The sequence below is a fragment of the Gossypium arboreum genome, chromosome 5, assembly GCF_025698485.1.
Source record: "Gossypium arboreum isolate Shixiya-1 chromosome 5, ASM2569848v2, whole genome shotgun sequence".
NCBI lineage: Eukaryota > Viridiplantae > Streptophyta > Magnoliopsida > Malvales > Malvaceae > Gossypium > Gossypium arboreum.
The window spans coordinates 12,326,432-12,342,728 of NC_069074.1; the positions used below are offsets into that span (position 1 = coordinate 12,326,432).

General features: G+C 29.8%; 2 protein-coding genes across 4 annotated transcripts; both read right to left on the bottom strand.

Annotated features, from left to right (window-relative positions):
• Positions 1–7,531: 7,531 nt before the first annotated feature.
• Positions 7,532–8,748, bottom strand: LOC108452284 (protein TIFY 5A). Its single transcript, XM_017750061.2, has 3 exons — positions 8,528–8,748; positions 8,301–8,397; positions 7,532–7,879 (listed from the first exon to the last, which is right to left on the bottom strand). The coding sequence occupies exons 1-3, from the start codon at positions 8,593–8,595 to the stop codon at positions 7,685–7,687; spliced, it is 360 nt and encodes a 119-aa protein (XP_017605550.1). The 5' UTR covers positions 8,596–8,748; the 3' UTR covers positions 7,532–7,684.
• A 3,025-nt stretch (positions 8,749–11,773) lies between these two features.
• Positions 11,774–15,432, bottom strand: LOC108450395 (uncharacterized). 3 transcript variants are annotated; one of them, XM_017747996.2, is made up of 6 exons: positions 15,032–15,432; positions 14,823–14,934; positions 14,534–14,626; positions 13,736–13,936; positions 12,638–12,880; positions 11,774–12,175 (listed from the first exon to the last, which is right to left on the bottom strand). In XM_017747996.2, exons 1-5 carry the CDS (start codon positions 15,331–15,333, stop codon positions 12,647–12,649), a joined length of 942 nt encoding a protein of 313 aa, XP_017603485.2. In that variant the 5' UTR covers positions 15,334–15,432; the 3' UTR covers positions 11,774–12,175; positions 12,638–12,646. The 3 variants fall into 3 exon arrangements, with proteins under 3 accessions (XP_017603485.2, XP_052883498.1, XP_052883499.1); XM_053027538.1 differs by having other exon boundaries at positions 13,700–13,936; XM_053027539.1 differs by lacking the exon at positions 14,534–14,626 and having other exon boundaries at positions 13,700–13,936.
• Between the last annotated feature and the right edge of the window lie 865 nt (positions 15,433–16,297).

Below are 16,297 nucleotides of genomic sequence, written 5' to 3' on the forward strand. Positions count from 1 at the left end.
TGGAAAATAAAATTTGAAAAGAGTTAGAAAAAAACCTGGAATGCTTCTCTGTGGGAACAACGAGCATCCAAGCTTCCTTAGTTGTTGAACAATCATGGAGAACATGCAAAGTATCCTCGGTATCATGCCTACAAAGAAGACAAGCACTACTTTGTCCAAACCCTCGGTATCGGGACTAAACCGATAACTTAAGAAATTTTTACGAAACTTAGAAATTTTTTCTCAAAATAGGGGACACACGCCCGTATGGTTAGGCTGTGTGTCTTACACGACCACCAGAGACGCTTGTGTCACAAGCCATATGGACATTTGAAATGGGAGCACATGGTCGTGTCCCAACCTATGTCCTACCTCGTGTAACTCTTTAACTTGGGTCATAAAGCCAACATACACGCCCGTGTGGCTAGGCCGCGTGCTCGAAAAATGGCCACACACGCCCGTGTGCTAGGCCGTGCCAAACCTGTAAGGTATACTAACTTATGCCACACGGCCAAGTCACACGCCTGTGTGTGAGGCCGTGTGGAGCATACTGACTTAATTTCAAAATCAACACCAAGGGACACACGGCCGTGTAGTTGACCATGTGTCACACATGGCTGAGACACACGCCCATGTCTTTACCCGTGTGGACAAAAATAAGCTATTTACCAAGCCATTTTGCCACCCAAATTTGCATGTACCTACACAACCTAAATGACACCAATATAAAGCATAAATGAACATCTAATTTAGCCACAATTAAGGCTAATTCATACCATTTCCAATACTAACAACCAACAACCAACAAGCTTATAACTTATGTTTTACTCAATCAAAACATACCAAAACACTTATACAAATCAACTAACTAAGCCTTTACCAAACATTCATCATTTTGCACCAATTCACAAGCACCATTCAAATCTAATATCAACCATTTAACATTTACTATATTAATTTCCACAAGCCTCATAATATAAGTGATTCATATATTTATCCATGAACTCAAAATATCAACCATATATGCACATAACCAAATTCACTAAATTAAGCCAACTCTCATGGCTAAATTTACAAACCAAAACATATACATTTACAAGAAATTACAAATAACCAAAATCATTATCAACTCATAATCAAAATGACTCAAAATGCCTATACATGCCATATACTTAAATTACCAAGTTCATAGGTACCGAAAGATAGGTCGATAGTGTGAAGGGATCTCCGACATTTCCCGAATCTAAGCTAGCTTGTTAACACTATAAACACGGGAAAATAAATAAAGTAAGCTATAAAACTTAGTAAGCTCGTATGAAATAAACTTAATACAATCACATAAACATAATTCAATAATTTGAATACACCAATATGTAGCTTACATTAGCTAACAAACCTTTCAAATACTCATTCACAAAATTATATACTTTCATAATTATTTCTTTGATCCAACGCTAAAATAGTTTATGCACATACACGTATTATCTCGTGTCAATCTCATTCACATTCTTGTCTTTTATTTACCCGTTGAACCATTCGAAATAGAAGTCGGGTACTCAAAGGTCTCCCACGATAAGTGCTTATACTATGGCCCGTAGCCAAATCAGGGTAACTTATCTTCGAAGTACTGATATCATGGCCCGAAGTTAAATCAGTCGATATGCATGGCCCGAAGCCAAATCGGTATACTCGTACCCGAAGTGCTATATCATGGCCCGAAGCCAACTCAATGTATCCTCTAATAACATGTCACTAGCATCCTAAACTATTACTAAGATTCAACTGAGATTTCAAATATCGAATCGTTGTCGAATCACTATCGTTCATGTCCACAGTCTCATATTCACAATTTATGCAATATCAAAGCATATGAAATAAAATTATATTGAAATTTATCACATACAAACTTACCTCGAATGTGGAAACGACGAAATAAGTCGATTAGTTGATAACTTTAGTTTTTCCCCAATTTAGATCCGAATTCTGCTTTTCTTGATCTAAATATATTCAAAATTAACTTATTTAACCATCTATTTATTCAATTCAATCCAAAATACACATTTGATCTATTTTACACATTAACCCCTAAACTTTCAAAATTTTACAATTTAATCCTTATTACACAAAATCACAAATTCATGCAAATTTCAAAACACCCATGCTTAGTAGAATTACCATTATACCCCTACAAGCCTATATTTTTCATTTATTTCACATTTCAACCACAAATTTTCAATATTTCTTAATTTAATCCCTATTTTGCATTTTCACTAAAAATCACTTAACAAAACTTGTATATTTATCAACAAGCATTTATAATCTATCAAGAAACTTCAAAATACACATGTATTCATCAATTACATCATTCAAAATCTTTAACATTTTTGCAAAATAGCCCTTGGGCTAGCTAGACCTAGCTGCAACAATCTCAAAAACGTAGAAATCATTAAAAACGGAACAAAAACCATACCTAAATGAGCATATGAAGCTTGGCCAAACCCTAGCCCTCTTTCTCCTTGTAAAATTCGGTTCGTAGTATTTTAGGAAGAAGATGAATATAAAAATTTAGGTTTTGTTTTATTTAATTAACCATTATTTACTAAATACCAAAATTAACCTTTAAAAAACTTATAAATTTCAAAATTACCAAGCCACTATCATCCACTAACATTTTTTTGGGCTATTTACGACATAAGGACCTTTATTTTAATATTCTATAGCCATTGACACCTTTAGCTAATAGAACTCTACTTTTACACTTACGCGATTTAGTCCTTTTTATCAAATTGACCATTCAAATGATAAAATTTCTTAACAAAAATTTCACACAATCACTTAATCATGCTGTAAACATTAAAATAATAATAACATAAATATTTTGACCTCGTATTTGTGGTCCTGAAACCACTATTCCAATTTGATTAAAAACAGGCTGTTACAACCCAATTTGTCAATGATAGCATTAGCTTTTTTTAAATAGTCTTGTTCTATGTTCTGCCATTTAGAGGAGTAGTCATCCTGGATTGAAAACAAATAATGTTTAGAACAAGTTCAACAACATTTATATTCCTAGTTTAAAACAAATTAGATTTACAAGAAGAGTCCTTGTTCATAATAAACTCTTTCAAGAAAACGATATCATCACATTGTAACTTTTATTCAAAATAATCTCTCCTAAAAACAATTATATTGAGAATAACTCTTGCTTAAAACAATCTTTATTTAGGAACAATTATTGCTAAAAACAACTTATCTTTAAGAACTTGTGCTCCAGAGATGTTTCACAAAGTACTACTTCACCAGAAAATTTTGAAATAACCTCGGATAAGACAAGATTCTTGTCTTATCCTCTCCCTTAGGATGTTTTGAAGAGTTTAACTTAGTAGATCAAATATTGAGGTAATTAAGAGATTTCTTTTTAATTTTATCATGTAATATTAAATGATTATTCTTTTCTTTCATAAACATAATGAATAATCATTATTAATATATATTTTTAGTTGAAGATCTCATTCATTACTCTTATTCAATATTTGCCAATTTTTATCATTTTCAAACCACTTTTAACCCATTCCTTAAATTTTTTTTTCTCGACCATACAATTTTTCTCCGCCTTACAAAACCATTGTCTATTAGTATGCTTAGTATTACATGTTTGCTTTAATCTTCCTTTCTTAATTCACTTGTATGGAATGTTTTTTTTCACTAAAGAGTCTTTTGTACATAGTGAAGTTGATACTTAATTTAAGTAATATTTTAATATCGAGATTTAGCGCTATAAAATGATAAATTAAAATTTAATTCTTTTCATTTGATTAGTAGTTAAAACTCACAAAAGAATATTTGATTATTATTTTCATTCATTTTAAGTTTGTTATTATATTTCAATTAGCATATTTTAATTATATGTAATAATTTAAATAATAATTTTTAAGAAGTTTACAAGTATAATTATACAAATCACAACTAGTATATGTCCTATCATTTAAAACTAAAATCAATTCAATACAAAACACTACGGACTAGAAATCAAAATATATTCAAACATAAAATAAAAATAATTATTTGATTAATTAAAAAATAAGCACATAAATTAGGACACCATAAACGAAGATCATAATAGGAAAAACTTTTACATCGATCTAATGCTTTATTTCACAAAACTCATTGTAAACAATACATTAGGTTAAAGCATATGAATAGAGATTATATAGCAGATAATAGAAGACAACAAAGCAATATCTGTTTCGACTAACAGAATCTTAATTTAAGATTTATTCTGATTTGTATTATCATTTTATATATGTTGTAATCTCAAAATATTTGCCCCATCATCACTTATGCTTAACCTTTTAACAAGAAAAAAAGGAAATCACATAACAATAATTCATAACATTCAAAATAAAATTTCAAAACTGTGATTAATTAAGAAATATCAAAACATGCACATGCATATGTCTTTGCGACCACCTGAATTTATAACCATAATCTTTGATATAATATAGTGAATCTGTAATGTTAATTAATATTACGATTTAATTACAATGTGATCAGTCTTAGACGTTATATGCATCAATTAATCAAGTTTTTCGTCTAATTCATTGTTTTAATTCAAAATTAAATTTTATAGAAGCTCTAACCGTAAACCAAATTAACTACTATTTATTAATTAAAATAATTTTTAAAACTTAATTTCAAAATATTTCAACAATAATTGCACATATTGAAATCAAGGGATGTATCAATTCAAACTATGTGAAGAATTAATTAAATAATTATTTATCTGTAAACTTTAGAATGTTTTATTAAAAATTATAAAAATAATCGTTAATTTTTTACTAGAATATTATTTTTAAAACAATAATTTAATTTTTTTTATATTTTTAATATCCAAATCACTGCTATTAAGATCCCGAAGTTAGAAAAAATCTTAATTTAATCATATTAATGTCTAGCATGTTACTGCGAGATCCCAAATTATCACAATTTTGAGATAAAAGAAATTACTTTGAAATTTCGGAATTAGTTGCAATTTGATGATGATAAATTTGCTAAAATATTTTTAATTAAATAACTATTATTTTATAATATTTAGGTAAGAAAAAAAAAAGTCGTAAACTGTGTGAATTTGGGCATTGGTTATATTTTGGCGCACAGTTTGGCATAAATTTTCTGGACCTACTTAGGTGATGTGAAGTTTCAACGAAATTTCGTGACCCATTACCGGACATTATCTCAAATTTCTAAGCATCATATTCATACGCGTCTTCGGGGTAGTTTCTTGGGCATTTTGGAGTGGCAAAGAACGGGAAATCCAGAACAAACACAGCTGGGGTCTGGAGGGCACGATTTCCTGGTGATTTCATTTACCCATATTTTTGTTTTCTAGCACGCGGCACCCAGCTGTATGATCATTTTCTAAGTTGTTAGGATTGTGATTTTTGAGTCGGCAACTTAATAAATTGGCGTGATTTTGTTTTTATTATTCACCAACTTGTTGGATTTCCCAACTTTACTGCATACCCTTGACTTGAGACCAGACCACACAATCTCCAGCTACCGTCATAGTGGACATTGGTTCCAACAAAGCCAATTCCTAATCCAATCGCACGCCTTGTCCTTTCACCACACAGTTTCCTGATTGAGTGAATGGCCCTACGAGGCTGGATATATTTACATTATCAATCAATATTACGATGCTAGTCATTAAAAATTTATCATGATAATATGTCAAACCAACAATCATCTTACCAGGTACTTACATTTCACGAGTGGAAATATTCTTAGGAGATCTTTATGATATAAAACATGTGGAAATATCTTAGTCCAAGTTGTAAGATTTAATTATGGCATTATGAAAATTTGAAAATTATTTTCGTTTATTTGAAATCAACTGTATACATATTGATTAAAATTCTTATTTAATATTGATATAGATTCAAATTTAATTTTTATTTTTAATAATAAAACGCTGTAAATATATTTTCTTTCAACAAAACTATACACACATAAATACTCACATTAGAGTTTTCAAATATACATACACACTAAAATGTATGTATGTATATATATATATATATCAGGAAAGCAAAAGAATTAAGTTAAATAGCAAAAATGTCATAATAGATAACCTTCCTAACAGCGTTATACGCATAATGGACAAATTGCAATAAAATATAGTTAGAAGTGTTTAAGAATGTAGGTATAATTTGTGAAACTTTGATAATTTTTTTATGCTTTTTATTGTTTATTTATTTATTTCTTAATATTTTCTAATGTATAATTAGAGTGATGGTACTATTAAATTACATTGTAAGAAGATTTTATTGAGGAAGTTGAGAATTAAAATTTTCTACTATAATAACTTACTTGTTGTCTTCTCTAATTTAGCCAACATATCAACACATCGATTACCTTCTTTAAACGTGTACTTCAACTGATATCAATGGAAATCAGCAAAGAGAATGATGCAACCATAAATAAGATTATGCAAGGAAGGATTAGTTAAACTCTGATTTTGAATTAAAGTAATAAACCCCCATAGTCCCGCTTGCAAATTTGTGATACGGGGAATATGGCGATAAGCTCCAGCTGCCCAGTATGTCGAAGGAGCATCCCTTTTTCAGCCCTCCCAAGATTAGCAGCCATTGCAGAACCATCCTTATTGAGTTTTTATCTTCCTTAAGGAGGTGGCTGCCAATTAAAATGCATATATAATTGTCCCCCAAAGTGGATTTTACAGTTATGGATAAATAAACATATTTTCAAAATTTTTCGTAACTGAACGAATTACGAATTTACAATAAATTGTAGCAAAGTTAGCTTTTAGTTTTAGGATACTAAAACCCAACCTTAGATCTCATATATATATATATATATATATATATATATATATATAAGGTACAAAAACATTTAAGAAAACAATTTTATATGGTATATATGGTTACTTTTGTGACAAATAGATTGTCACATTGTTTCACACATCATCATCTTTTATATTATAAAAGCGGATTCGTAATTAAAAAAATATAAATTATTTAAATCGCACCTTAAATAGTTAATAACACTTTTAATATTTTAATATTAATCCATTAACAACTAAAAAAAAAGAAGAATTTTACGTAATTATTTACAAAAGAGTTATTTAGAAAATTCTAATTAATTTTAAAATATTTAATTTGTGAAATATTATGCATAAATTTCTTTTATCATCTTTTACAAAAAAAAATTATACAAAATTATAAAATGATTTAATATATTTTTGTTGAGGGAAATGACTCTGACCGTTTTGTTTCCTTACTTCAAGTAAAGCGTGGAACATTTAAATTCATTAAAAAATATTTTATCATTTTGATTCAAGCCCTAAAAGAACAAAAATATTATAATTTAACTAGCAAAGGGAAAGAAACTAGTTTGAAGCAAGATGAAAGATGAAGCCTACAATTTTTGTATATTGGTTGTAAATGATGGAAATGAAAGACCATCACAAGAACAATACTTATACAACAATGAAATAATTAAGCATAATTGACGTAAATTAACAAATTAATGGTTAAAAAAATCTTACTCTTCAAGTACTAGCGTAATTATTCATTCATAAATTTACAAAAAACAAAAATAAAAAGGGTAATAATTCCTAGCCGACAACATAGATCAGTTGCTTAAATTCCACTAAATTTCAAGCATTGATGACGACCTCTATATATTAATGGTAAGGAGAGGTAGCTTGGATTCGTGTCTTTCGTTTCTGGAGGAACCGTTGAAGCGATCTCTTCATGGAAAGCGCTGTGTTTGGGCATTTCACCTGAGATTTTAACGTCGGCGACACCGGTTCCCATCCCGTTGGACTTTTCATTCTTTCATCTCTTTCCCGGTTTGCTAACATTAGAATGGCTTTTGCCTGCAATTTCATGTGCAAATATTTATCAACAAAACTGACCCACCATATCCTTATATCATAAATCTCAGAATATATATGGAGTTGTTTTAGTGAATCATGTTCATGGATTTAGGATTCAATAAATTAATATAAGAGTTTTTAAATCTGATTTAAGTGTCATGCCATTAAATTCGTGGTTAATTAAAATGAAATCATCTTAAAAGTTTATTAGGATTACAATGGCAAATTAAATCATAATTTCGTATTTAAGTAACTAGGTTATTACAAAAAGTAGAGATTTTTATGATTCACAAGTGAAGAAAACGTGATATAACATTTCCAGTAGTCATATAGAAATCTTCTTCACCATTCTTTTGTTTTTCTTCATCCAATTCCAATGCATTTATTTCCTAAAGTTTCTCAAGTAAAACGGAATCCTAACCTGAAGCTCTGTAACATCAGATACGCAAACTCTTCCATTGTAGAAAATTGTTAGCTGTTGCTGCTGGGTTTCTGGGCTTTCGATTCTTTCTTCCATCCTTCAATCACCAAAAAGCGAAAAAAAAAATCAGTTATATTATTCATTTCGTTAAATACTTATCAATGTTGATGCGAAAAACGAATGCCTACAGCCTACATAAATAAAGAGAAGAAAAGGGAAGTACTTACATGTCGTGACTGTCGCTGGGATAACTAGAAGGAAGAAGACGAAGTTCTAAGTTGCAGTTTCGTCTCATTTTTATATATAAAAAGAAGTCTGTTTTAAACTAAAGCTGTTATTAAAAACTTTGGGTGGTTTAGGGAAGAAGCTGAAGAGATGAAATATAGAAAGAGAAGAAGAAAATGATACTATGTTGGGGGATAAGATGAAGAAGAAGAAGAAGAAGGGGTTAAATATAAAGGAAAGGTGGTGGGGTGGGCATTGAAAGCTATGTTAAACACGCAATGCACAAAAAACGCGACACACAATACAACCCATTAAGAAATCAAAATAAAACAAAACAGCTCTAAATTTTTTGAATTTAAGCACGTGGAAAACGCTCTTCTTATTTCCTAACTTCTTTTTCCATTGTTTCAGAAACCTACAAAACGGCAACTTTTTCCTGTTTTTCCTCCTTTTTAATAAAACTACTATGCTAATCGATAACCTCATTTTCCTGATTTGCTTTTTTAAAAGTCGGCATTACTTTTTCTTAACAAAAATGTTTTTTTTCATGAAAATTAAATTGCCTTTTCATGTGTTGATAATGAAATTTTAGATTACAGTAACAGGATAAAAGGGTATATTTATACTCCATCAGTTAATCCAAAATCAATAAAGGTGTCAATTTTTTTTATTTTTTAATATTTTTATTAAAGCAAAATTTTATTAATTGAAGTTTTCGAATCTGGATTAAATCATTAATTCAATTAAATAAAAAAATAAAATACCGGCCATGTGAAGGGGGAAATTTTTAATGGTAGACGTATTGACATTTATGGAAACGATGTATTACTTCAATTAGATGACACAGAAATGGGTTGGGTTTTTCTTTTGGGGATGGTTTTTTGTTTGACATTTGGGTTGTGTTATTAATATTAGCCTTTCTAAGCTACCAAATTAACTAAAGAATTAATGTAGAAGATAAACAGACAACAATTTTAGAAACTTTGTTTTAGTCGGTTGCTTATAACATAATTATTTTTATAATTAATTTCAGAGTGAGATTAAAAATAATTTTCGAAAAATAATTTTAAAATTTAGATTGATTATTTAAAAAATAAATATTTTTAGTGTTCGATGATCCTAGGTAAAAGATACTTTATATTTGGTAATTTTATTGAAATTATTTTGTAAAATTTGTTCGATATGAAACAGATACAATATAAATATATTTGCTACAAAATATTATAATAATATTTTCTTTCAACGGTCAAAATTAATTTATAATAAGATAATAATTTATAACAATAAACATCATATATAAACTTAATAAAGAATATCTAATTTGATAATAAAAATATTATACATAAACTTAATAATAAGCAATACTTAATTAAAACTTCATTTAAATATATATTACATATATGAGACTGAATAGTGATGCATTAGAGTTAGAAGTGAAGCTAAAGATGATTTAAACAAATACTTATATTTATATAATTAAAATATTCATATTTTATATTATAAAATATGATTATTAATATTAATATTAATATTAATATTTTAAAAATATATTAAGAATAATATTTATAATTATTATTTTTAAATTTTATTATTAAAATAAAATTGTAATATTAAATTTTATTTTTCGTTTACTTGTAAGTCATTTATAATTAATCAATATATTTTTCATGAAATAAACATAAAAAATGTAAAAATTATTTTATATAAGTTATTTTCTGTAAAATAAGTGGATCCTTAAATGCTACGTAAATCCGTTAGAAGTAAGTTTATATATATAGATGGTTAAAATAATGAAAACAAAAAGCCTATTTTTCTTCTTCTCAAAAAAAAAAATTATTATCGAATGAAATTTAGATATTTTATTGTATGACTGAATTTAATAGCTTTATTGTACGGATTATAAGAAACGGTTGTTCCAACGTTATGTTTTCTGTTTAGCGACGATAAAATCCTTTTTGACTTTACGTATTAACTACTATTCCTTTTTACTTTTTACTTTTATCATGCTCGTGTCACCATATTGACCATATATTTGTAATTATGGGGGAAGACAAAGAGGAGCATCCTACCTTTGCTCTCTTGCTCTTTAGGATCGTTTAGGTATTTACTATTTCGTATTGAAGTATTTAATTAATTATTTTGCTTCAAAAAGGGTGATGTTCAATTTATTTTTAAAATCTGAATATATTTGTTTCCTTCCTATTTATGGGTCCATGAGATCGTTGTTAGTTTATATTCAAAATGAGGGGAAAAAACAATTTTTTTTTTCCAAAAAAAAAAAAAAATCAAATGATAACATCGCTACTGGGTGAAATTTTCTCTTTTTTTGACATACAATGCGTGGAATACAATGAACCCAACAATGACTACCATATGCTTTTTGCTATTATCACTTTCATTGAAAATACAAGTTAAAAATAACTTGGAGACAGATATGGGAGTGATTTTTACTTCATAAGTTATTTTATTATTAGAATATAAAAGTATTAATAGACCCGAATTACATCCGCTCAAGATCCAATTTTTTTTTTTTAAATAAGACCCGAGCCTAATTACATGGCTCATTTTATTGTTCAAAGAAAAAAATCTGTAACCAAGTTAAATTAGGTTGAGATTAAAAATTAAGCCCAACCCTCACCCAAGTTAAATTAGTGATTTTGTTGGAATTTAATATTTTACTATTGATAAATATAATGACATCCGAATCTGAATCTAAATCTTCAAAATGTGGCATGAAAAAAAATTAAAATAAACATGCGATCATATTTATAACATCAAATAAAATGGGTTAGGCTCTGATACGAAGGCTTTCTTATTTTCTTTATGCCATTTTGATTAAAGAAAATAAAAACGAGAAAAATTATGAGTTTGGACCTTATATTATTACAACTAGACAATAAACGAGTCAATATTACATATATAGGTGGACATATAAATGTAACAAGACAACGATATGGTGTCACATTTTAACTGATATGTCAAATTAAATAAAATAGCTGAGGATAAACTCCCAAACTTAGAATATTTGAATTCATCATAATATAAAAAAGGAAAAGAAATGCAAGATTGCATGGAAAATGCTACAACTCAGAAACGTTATTTTAAAAACAAAAACTCTGTCATAAAGTTAGGAAAATCTTTATTGCATGAAATTTGTGGGAAACGATATTTGAATGAAACAGCTTTAACCAGAACAAAATTTAATATTTAAATTATACTTTTTTGAAAAATTAAAGTTGAAATAGAAATGCAATGAAAATACAAATATATTAATATTTTTTTAAAAATCAAATTCACTCATAATATTAACTCAATAGCGAAATGATTTGATTTGATAACAATAGCAGCAGTCTAAAGAGAACATTAGATCTAAAAGATTCATCCTACGCTAAAATAAAATAAAATAAAAATTCAAGAGGACCAAATTAACCAAGTCGTACTAAGCTGAAAAATAAAATAAATTAGGATACATGACTGGTACTGCAGTTTAACCCCCCACATTTGCAGATGCCTTTGTCCACTTGTTTGTGTCTTGCATTGCTTGATTACACACAGCTGAAGACACCACCTCGATCACTAAAGTTCGCAACTCTTCAAGATGTCGAAGCCAAGGGTGATACTGCCACAGCCAGGATGTGTTGTTCTTATACCTAAAGAAATTTATTTATTATATTAATGGTAGTATTTGGTTCATATTGATTTTTTTTTTTTTTTTTTAAGTTACAACTTATAATCAGAATACTGACTGAACTCAAATTGACAAAATAGGATGCATTTCAGAATAGTAATCAACTTGAAGAACCTGTAATATTAAGTCACTGTTAAAGTCTATGATATGCACGTTGGATAGACAATGGTCTATGAAGTAAAACAAATATTTTTAACATAAAATTCAAGCAGTAAACTTGACAGTCATTATATTTAGCCATTTAAGCTCTTCAATAGCTAAATTTTTCTGCTTATAAGTTGCCCTAGTTCATGACAATTAATTACCATATCGATATCCAACACCAGTCTTGAATAGAATCATTAGTTCTTTTGTTTGGCATGCAAGCTCGACATTTGTTTGTAACAATGCATAATGGGCTCATAATGATGAGAAAAAAGCTCACCCTTAGCGTTCAACACCATGGCCATTTAGCATCTTTCCATACAAAAAATCGTTCCCCATGATATCTCTCAGCCTCAGTTGCTGAATCACTTCCTCCGACCTGCATCTGTTCATCTTTGTTCTGTCTCAATCCCGGACAGCATTGCAGTTTCCTATCGCGATTCAAAGCTTCCTCCCTGTATGATGGGTTAGTGTACCTTGGATGTTGTATGAATGACACATTTTTCCACCATAGTTTCAGAGCCTGAAAAAAAGAAACAATGTGATCGAGAATGCGCACACTGATTAAATTGTAATGCATCTAGCAAATGCATTTCAATCCAACCTCCAGCAGGTTGAATGACTTGATAGGATGTACGTTCCTAATGGGAACTGTAAAACCAATGGCCACTCAACCTCTGGGGCATATCCAAATAAAACAGAGTCCAGCTGCAAAAGTAATAAACCGATCTTAAATTTCTAAGCAACCGGTGATAAACATTCAAAGTGAACCTTCTGTTGAAGGCATCCAAAAGCATAGTAGTTTGCACTCAAGATGCTATTTACTAATGCTGATTATATCAACTCAGCACTCAGATAATAAGGCAGAGTCTAGAAGTGCAGAAAAGTTGTAACATAGGTGATAGGGCTTGCAGTAAGTGCATGTATTTACACATTAATAGCTTAGATGATCAAGAAACATCATCAGTTATAGTTCAAATAAACAATTGAATAAGCTTGTGACTAATGAGTATGGTCCTCTTTCAAACTTGAAAAAAGCAGCTAACACCAAGGTTACTGATTGAAAGATGGCAACAATTGCTAGCAACATATTGAACCAAGGTTACTGATCAAAAGCAGGCAATCTCACATGATAATTACATATTCAATGATGTTTTATTTTAAAGTAAAATGAATATGTAAGAATAAGGAACCCGACTAGCCTGCCCAATTCATAAAATTGTTTTAGAGAAACAAAGGAAAATAAAAGTACAGAAAAACAACTGTATTTCTACTGACATTATCACCCGAAGGCTGAAGCAAATTAACCAAGTTGAGTTCATATTAAGGTCAAGAGCCCGACCCGCACTAGAGTTGAGCATTGTTGAGTTCCACTTACATGCCAATATATCCACAGGGCAACTTTATGAGGCATCAACCAGAAATATAGTGCATGATCATGCACTGATTCCAGGGAGACTCTTTTTCCTTTCAAGGTGGCCAGAAAATAATCACCAAGCTCAGGGTGTTGTACGGAAATTGTAACTAGTAAATTTTGACCAGGAGCATTTGCTCTAAGGCTCCAACTCCCAAGCATATCCTGCACATTTTTTTCCAAAGATGCTTACATGGTTGGAGAAAACACAATTCTTGATAAAACAAAGGATGAAACAAGGAATCCCCAAATATTACACTATAGAATCGATCTGGAAAATTAAATCATCTACACCAATAAATCGCTATTTTCATATATTTTAATTGGCATAAAATTTATAGAGGAATTTGGCATCACTTGTTTATAAATCCAACAACGGAAACAACTGAAGTCATTATGAGATGAGAACCTTCCAAAACCTTACTTTAATGGATCTCCCTATTGTCAGTCACAGTAGGATTCCCAGTACAAACAAATGCATAAGCACACCTGAACGCAACCATGCTTAATTTTATTTTTAGGCTTGCTTAAATGTTCTCTTTCCGTCTTTCATACTCGAATTTACTTTCACAGGGCAAACTCGGTTTGTGTGGAGTGCCAACAACACAGTTTTTGAGTTGACACCTTATTTGCGTTTCGCTAAATAAATTCCCAGCCCCAACAAATTGAGCAAACTTCCGAGTTCTGAATGGTATGTGAAATTATATAGAGAGAGACACACGCACACTGCAAAATCATGAAATGGATGAAACTAGAACCTACCATGAAAGGGCTGACATGCAATGGTTTTGCCACTAAATCAGAATTCGGGTCGAAAACAAAAGATACTCTTTCGCCCCAGGGTGTATTAGTCACCTAACACGTTAAATCAACAAGGATGTCAGCAACCGAAGTACTCAAAACTTTTCGTACAAAAATGGCACTTTTCATACTCAAAACTTTCTATAACGTAACTGGAAGTAATTTTTAAAGCAAAATTATACTAGCTCGTATTTATGTTTCCTAAAATTCTCCTCCCATTTGGGGGAAATTCAACATAGAAAATACAAACCTCAGCAATGCATTTTTTCAGAAGCTTATCGGTTCCCTCCGAATCATAGCAGTAATATAAACTCAACGGATTTTGTTCATACCCCACGCTTGGAGGAATTGTTAGTAGAAAACTGTCGCAATAATTTCATCAAAACACTAAAACAATTGAGATTTTAAAAGAAAAAAAGAGTTGACAAAAAGAGAGGGTAAGAAAATTCAGGAGCTTACACTGGGCCATCAGTTTTGGTAATCCTACGAGCCTCGTCGGCGGAGAGGTGGTAAGGTGGCATGTTGGGAGCGTGATCGAGGTCGAAGAGAGCATAGCGGACGGAGTAACGGAAAGAGTGGCGGACGGGACGGCGACGCTCGTGCCATACTGTACCTTCGTAGAGTGAAACGGGTTCAAATTGGGAGGTGGAGAGAGGAACACGGTGGCGCGTGAGGAGGAAGCGGAAGGGAAGGAGGAGAGAGAGTGTGAGGGAAGTGAAAAATGTGGATAGGATGGAGCATAAGAGATAGAAGACTTCCATTTTCCTGTTAAGAACTTTGATTTTACTTGGTGGTTGGTCACTTCGTGTGTTTCACAGCTGCCTTTTGGATTGCTTGATGTTTCCATGTCTACTATATATAGCGTTGACACGTAACCTCCGATTGCTATCTTAAATTAGTTTCTCATTGGTTTCATGCAGTAAAAAAATGGTTATGAATAGTATTTTCAGAAATAAAATATTTATTTTGATATTTTTATGAAGTAAAAATATGTATTTAAATAATTTTAAATTTATTAATAATTAATATGATAATACTTTAGTGAAAATTTAAAAATATTTATTGTAATTCTATTAAAAATATAATTTTAAATATTTTTAAGTAACTAATTTTAATATTTTAAAATTTAATTTGAATATATAAATTATTATTTTAAAAATATAACCATTAAAATATTAAATATATAAAGTTATATATTTAAAATAAATTCCAATAGAAAAGTAATAATATAAATTATATAAATATTATATAAAAACATTGAAATATAAATAAGTGTTAAAAATGTTATTTGATTTTAAAAGTGGTTTTCTCAAATGCAAAAGTTAAAAAAATGTTTTTCTTTTATCTCAAACACACTTTTAACTTCAAAAGGTGTCAGTTTAGCATTGGTTATACATCCAAATCACTTTTGAAAAGCAATGAGAAACTTGGGCAAAATTTTGCTATTATTCCCTATATTCAATGTAGATTAGGGGTGTGTATTTTCAGTTTTAACTAAATAAAGTAAGATAATTTGATTAATCGGTCGGTCATCAAATTTTTTTTATTGAGCCAATTAAAGGTTTTAAAATTTATTATTACTAATTAATTTAATTCAAAATCAAGTAATTAACTAAAATTATTAATAATATATTATAGACCCACTATATTACATATAAGTCCAACATTTTATAGATAGATCCAATACATTATATAAGCCCAAAATATAGATTTTAATGGATTCAT

What these genes read in the sequence shown, in the direction of transcription:
- LOC108450395 (XM_053027538.1), bottom strand. Translation starts at nt 15,333, where the DNA reads ATGGAAGTCTTCTATCTCTTATGCTCCATCCTATCCACATTTTTCACT. An exon ending in TGAAAAAATGCATTGCTGAG is followed by an intron (nt 14,627 to 14,822) that starts GTTTGTATTTTC and finishes TTAACGTGTTAG; the next exon opens with GTGACTAATACACCCTGGGG. An exon ending in TGCATGTCAGCCCTTTCATG is followed by an intron (nt 13,937 to 14,533) that starts GTAGGTTCTAGT and finishes AAAAATGTGCAG; the next exon opens with GATATGCTTGGGAGTTGGAG.
- LOC108452284 (XM_017750061.2), bottom strand. Translation starts at nt 8,595, where the DNA reads ATGAGACGAAACTGCAACTTAGAACTTCGTCTTCTTCCTTCTAGTTAT. An exon ending in CCCAGCGACAGTCACGACAT is followed by an intron (nt 8,398 to 8,527) that starts GTAAGTACTTCC and finishes TGGTGATTGAAG; the next exon opens with GATGGAAGAAAGAATCGAAA. An exon ending in CTGATGTTACAGAGCTTCAG is followed by an intron (nt 7,880 to 8,300) that starts GTTAGGATTCCG and finishes ATGAAATTGCAG; the next exon opens with GCAAAAGCCATTCTAATGTT.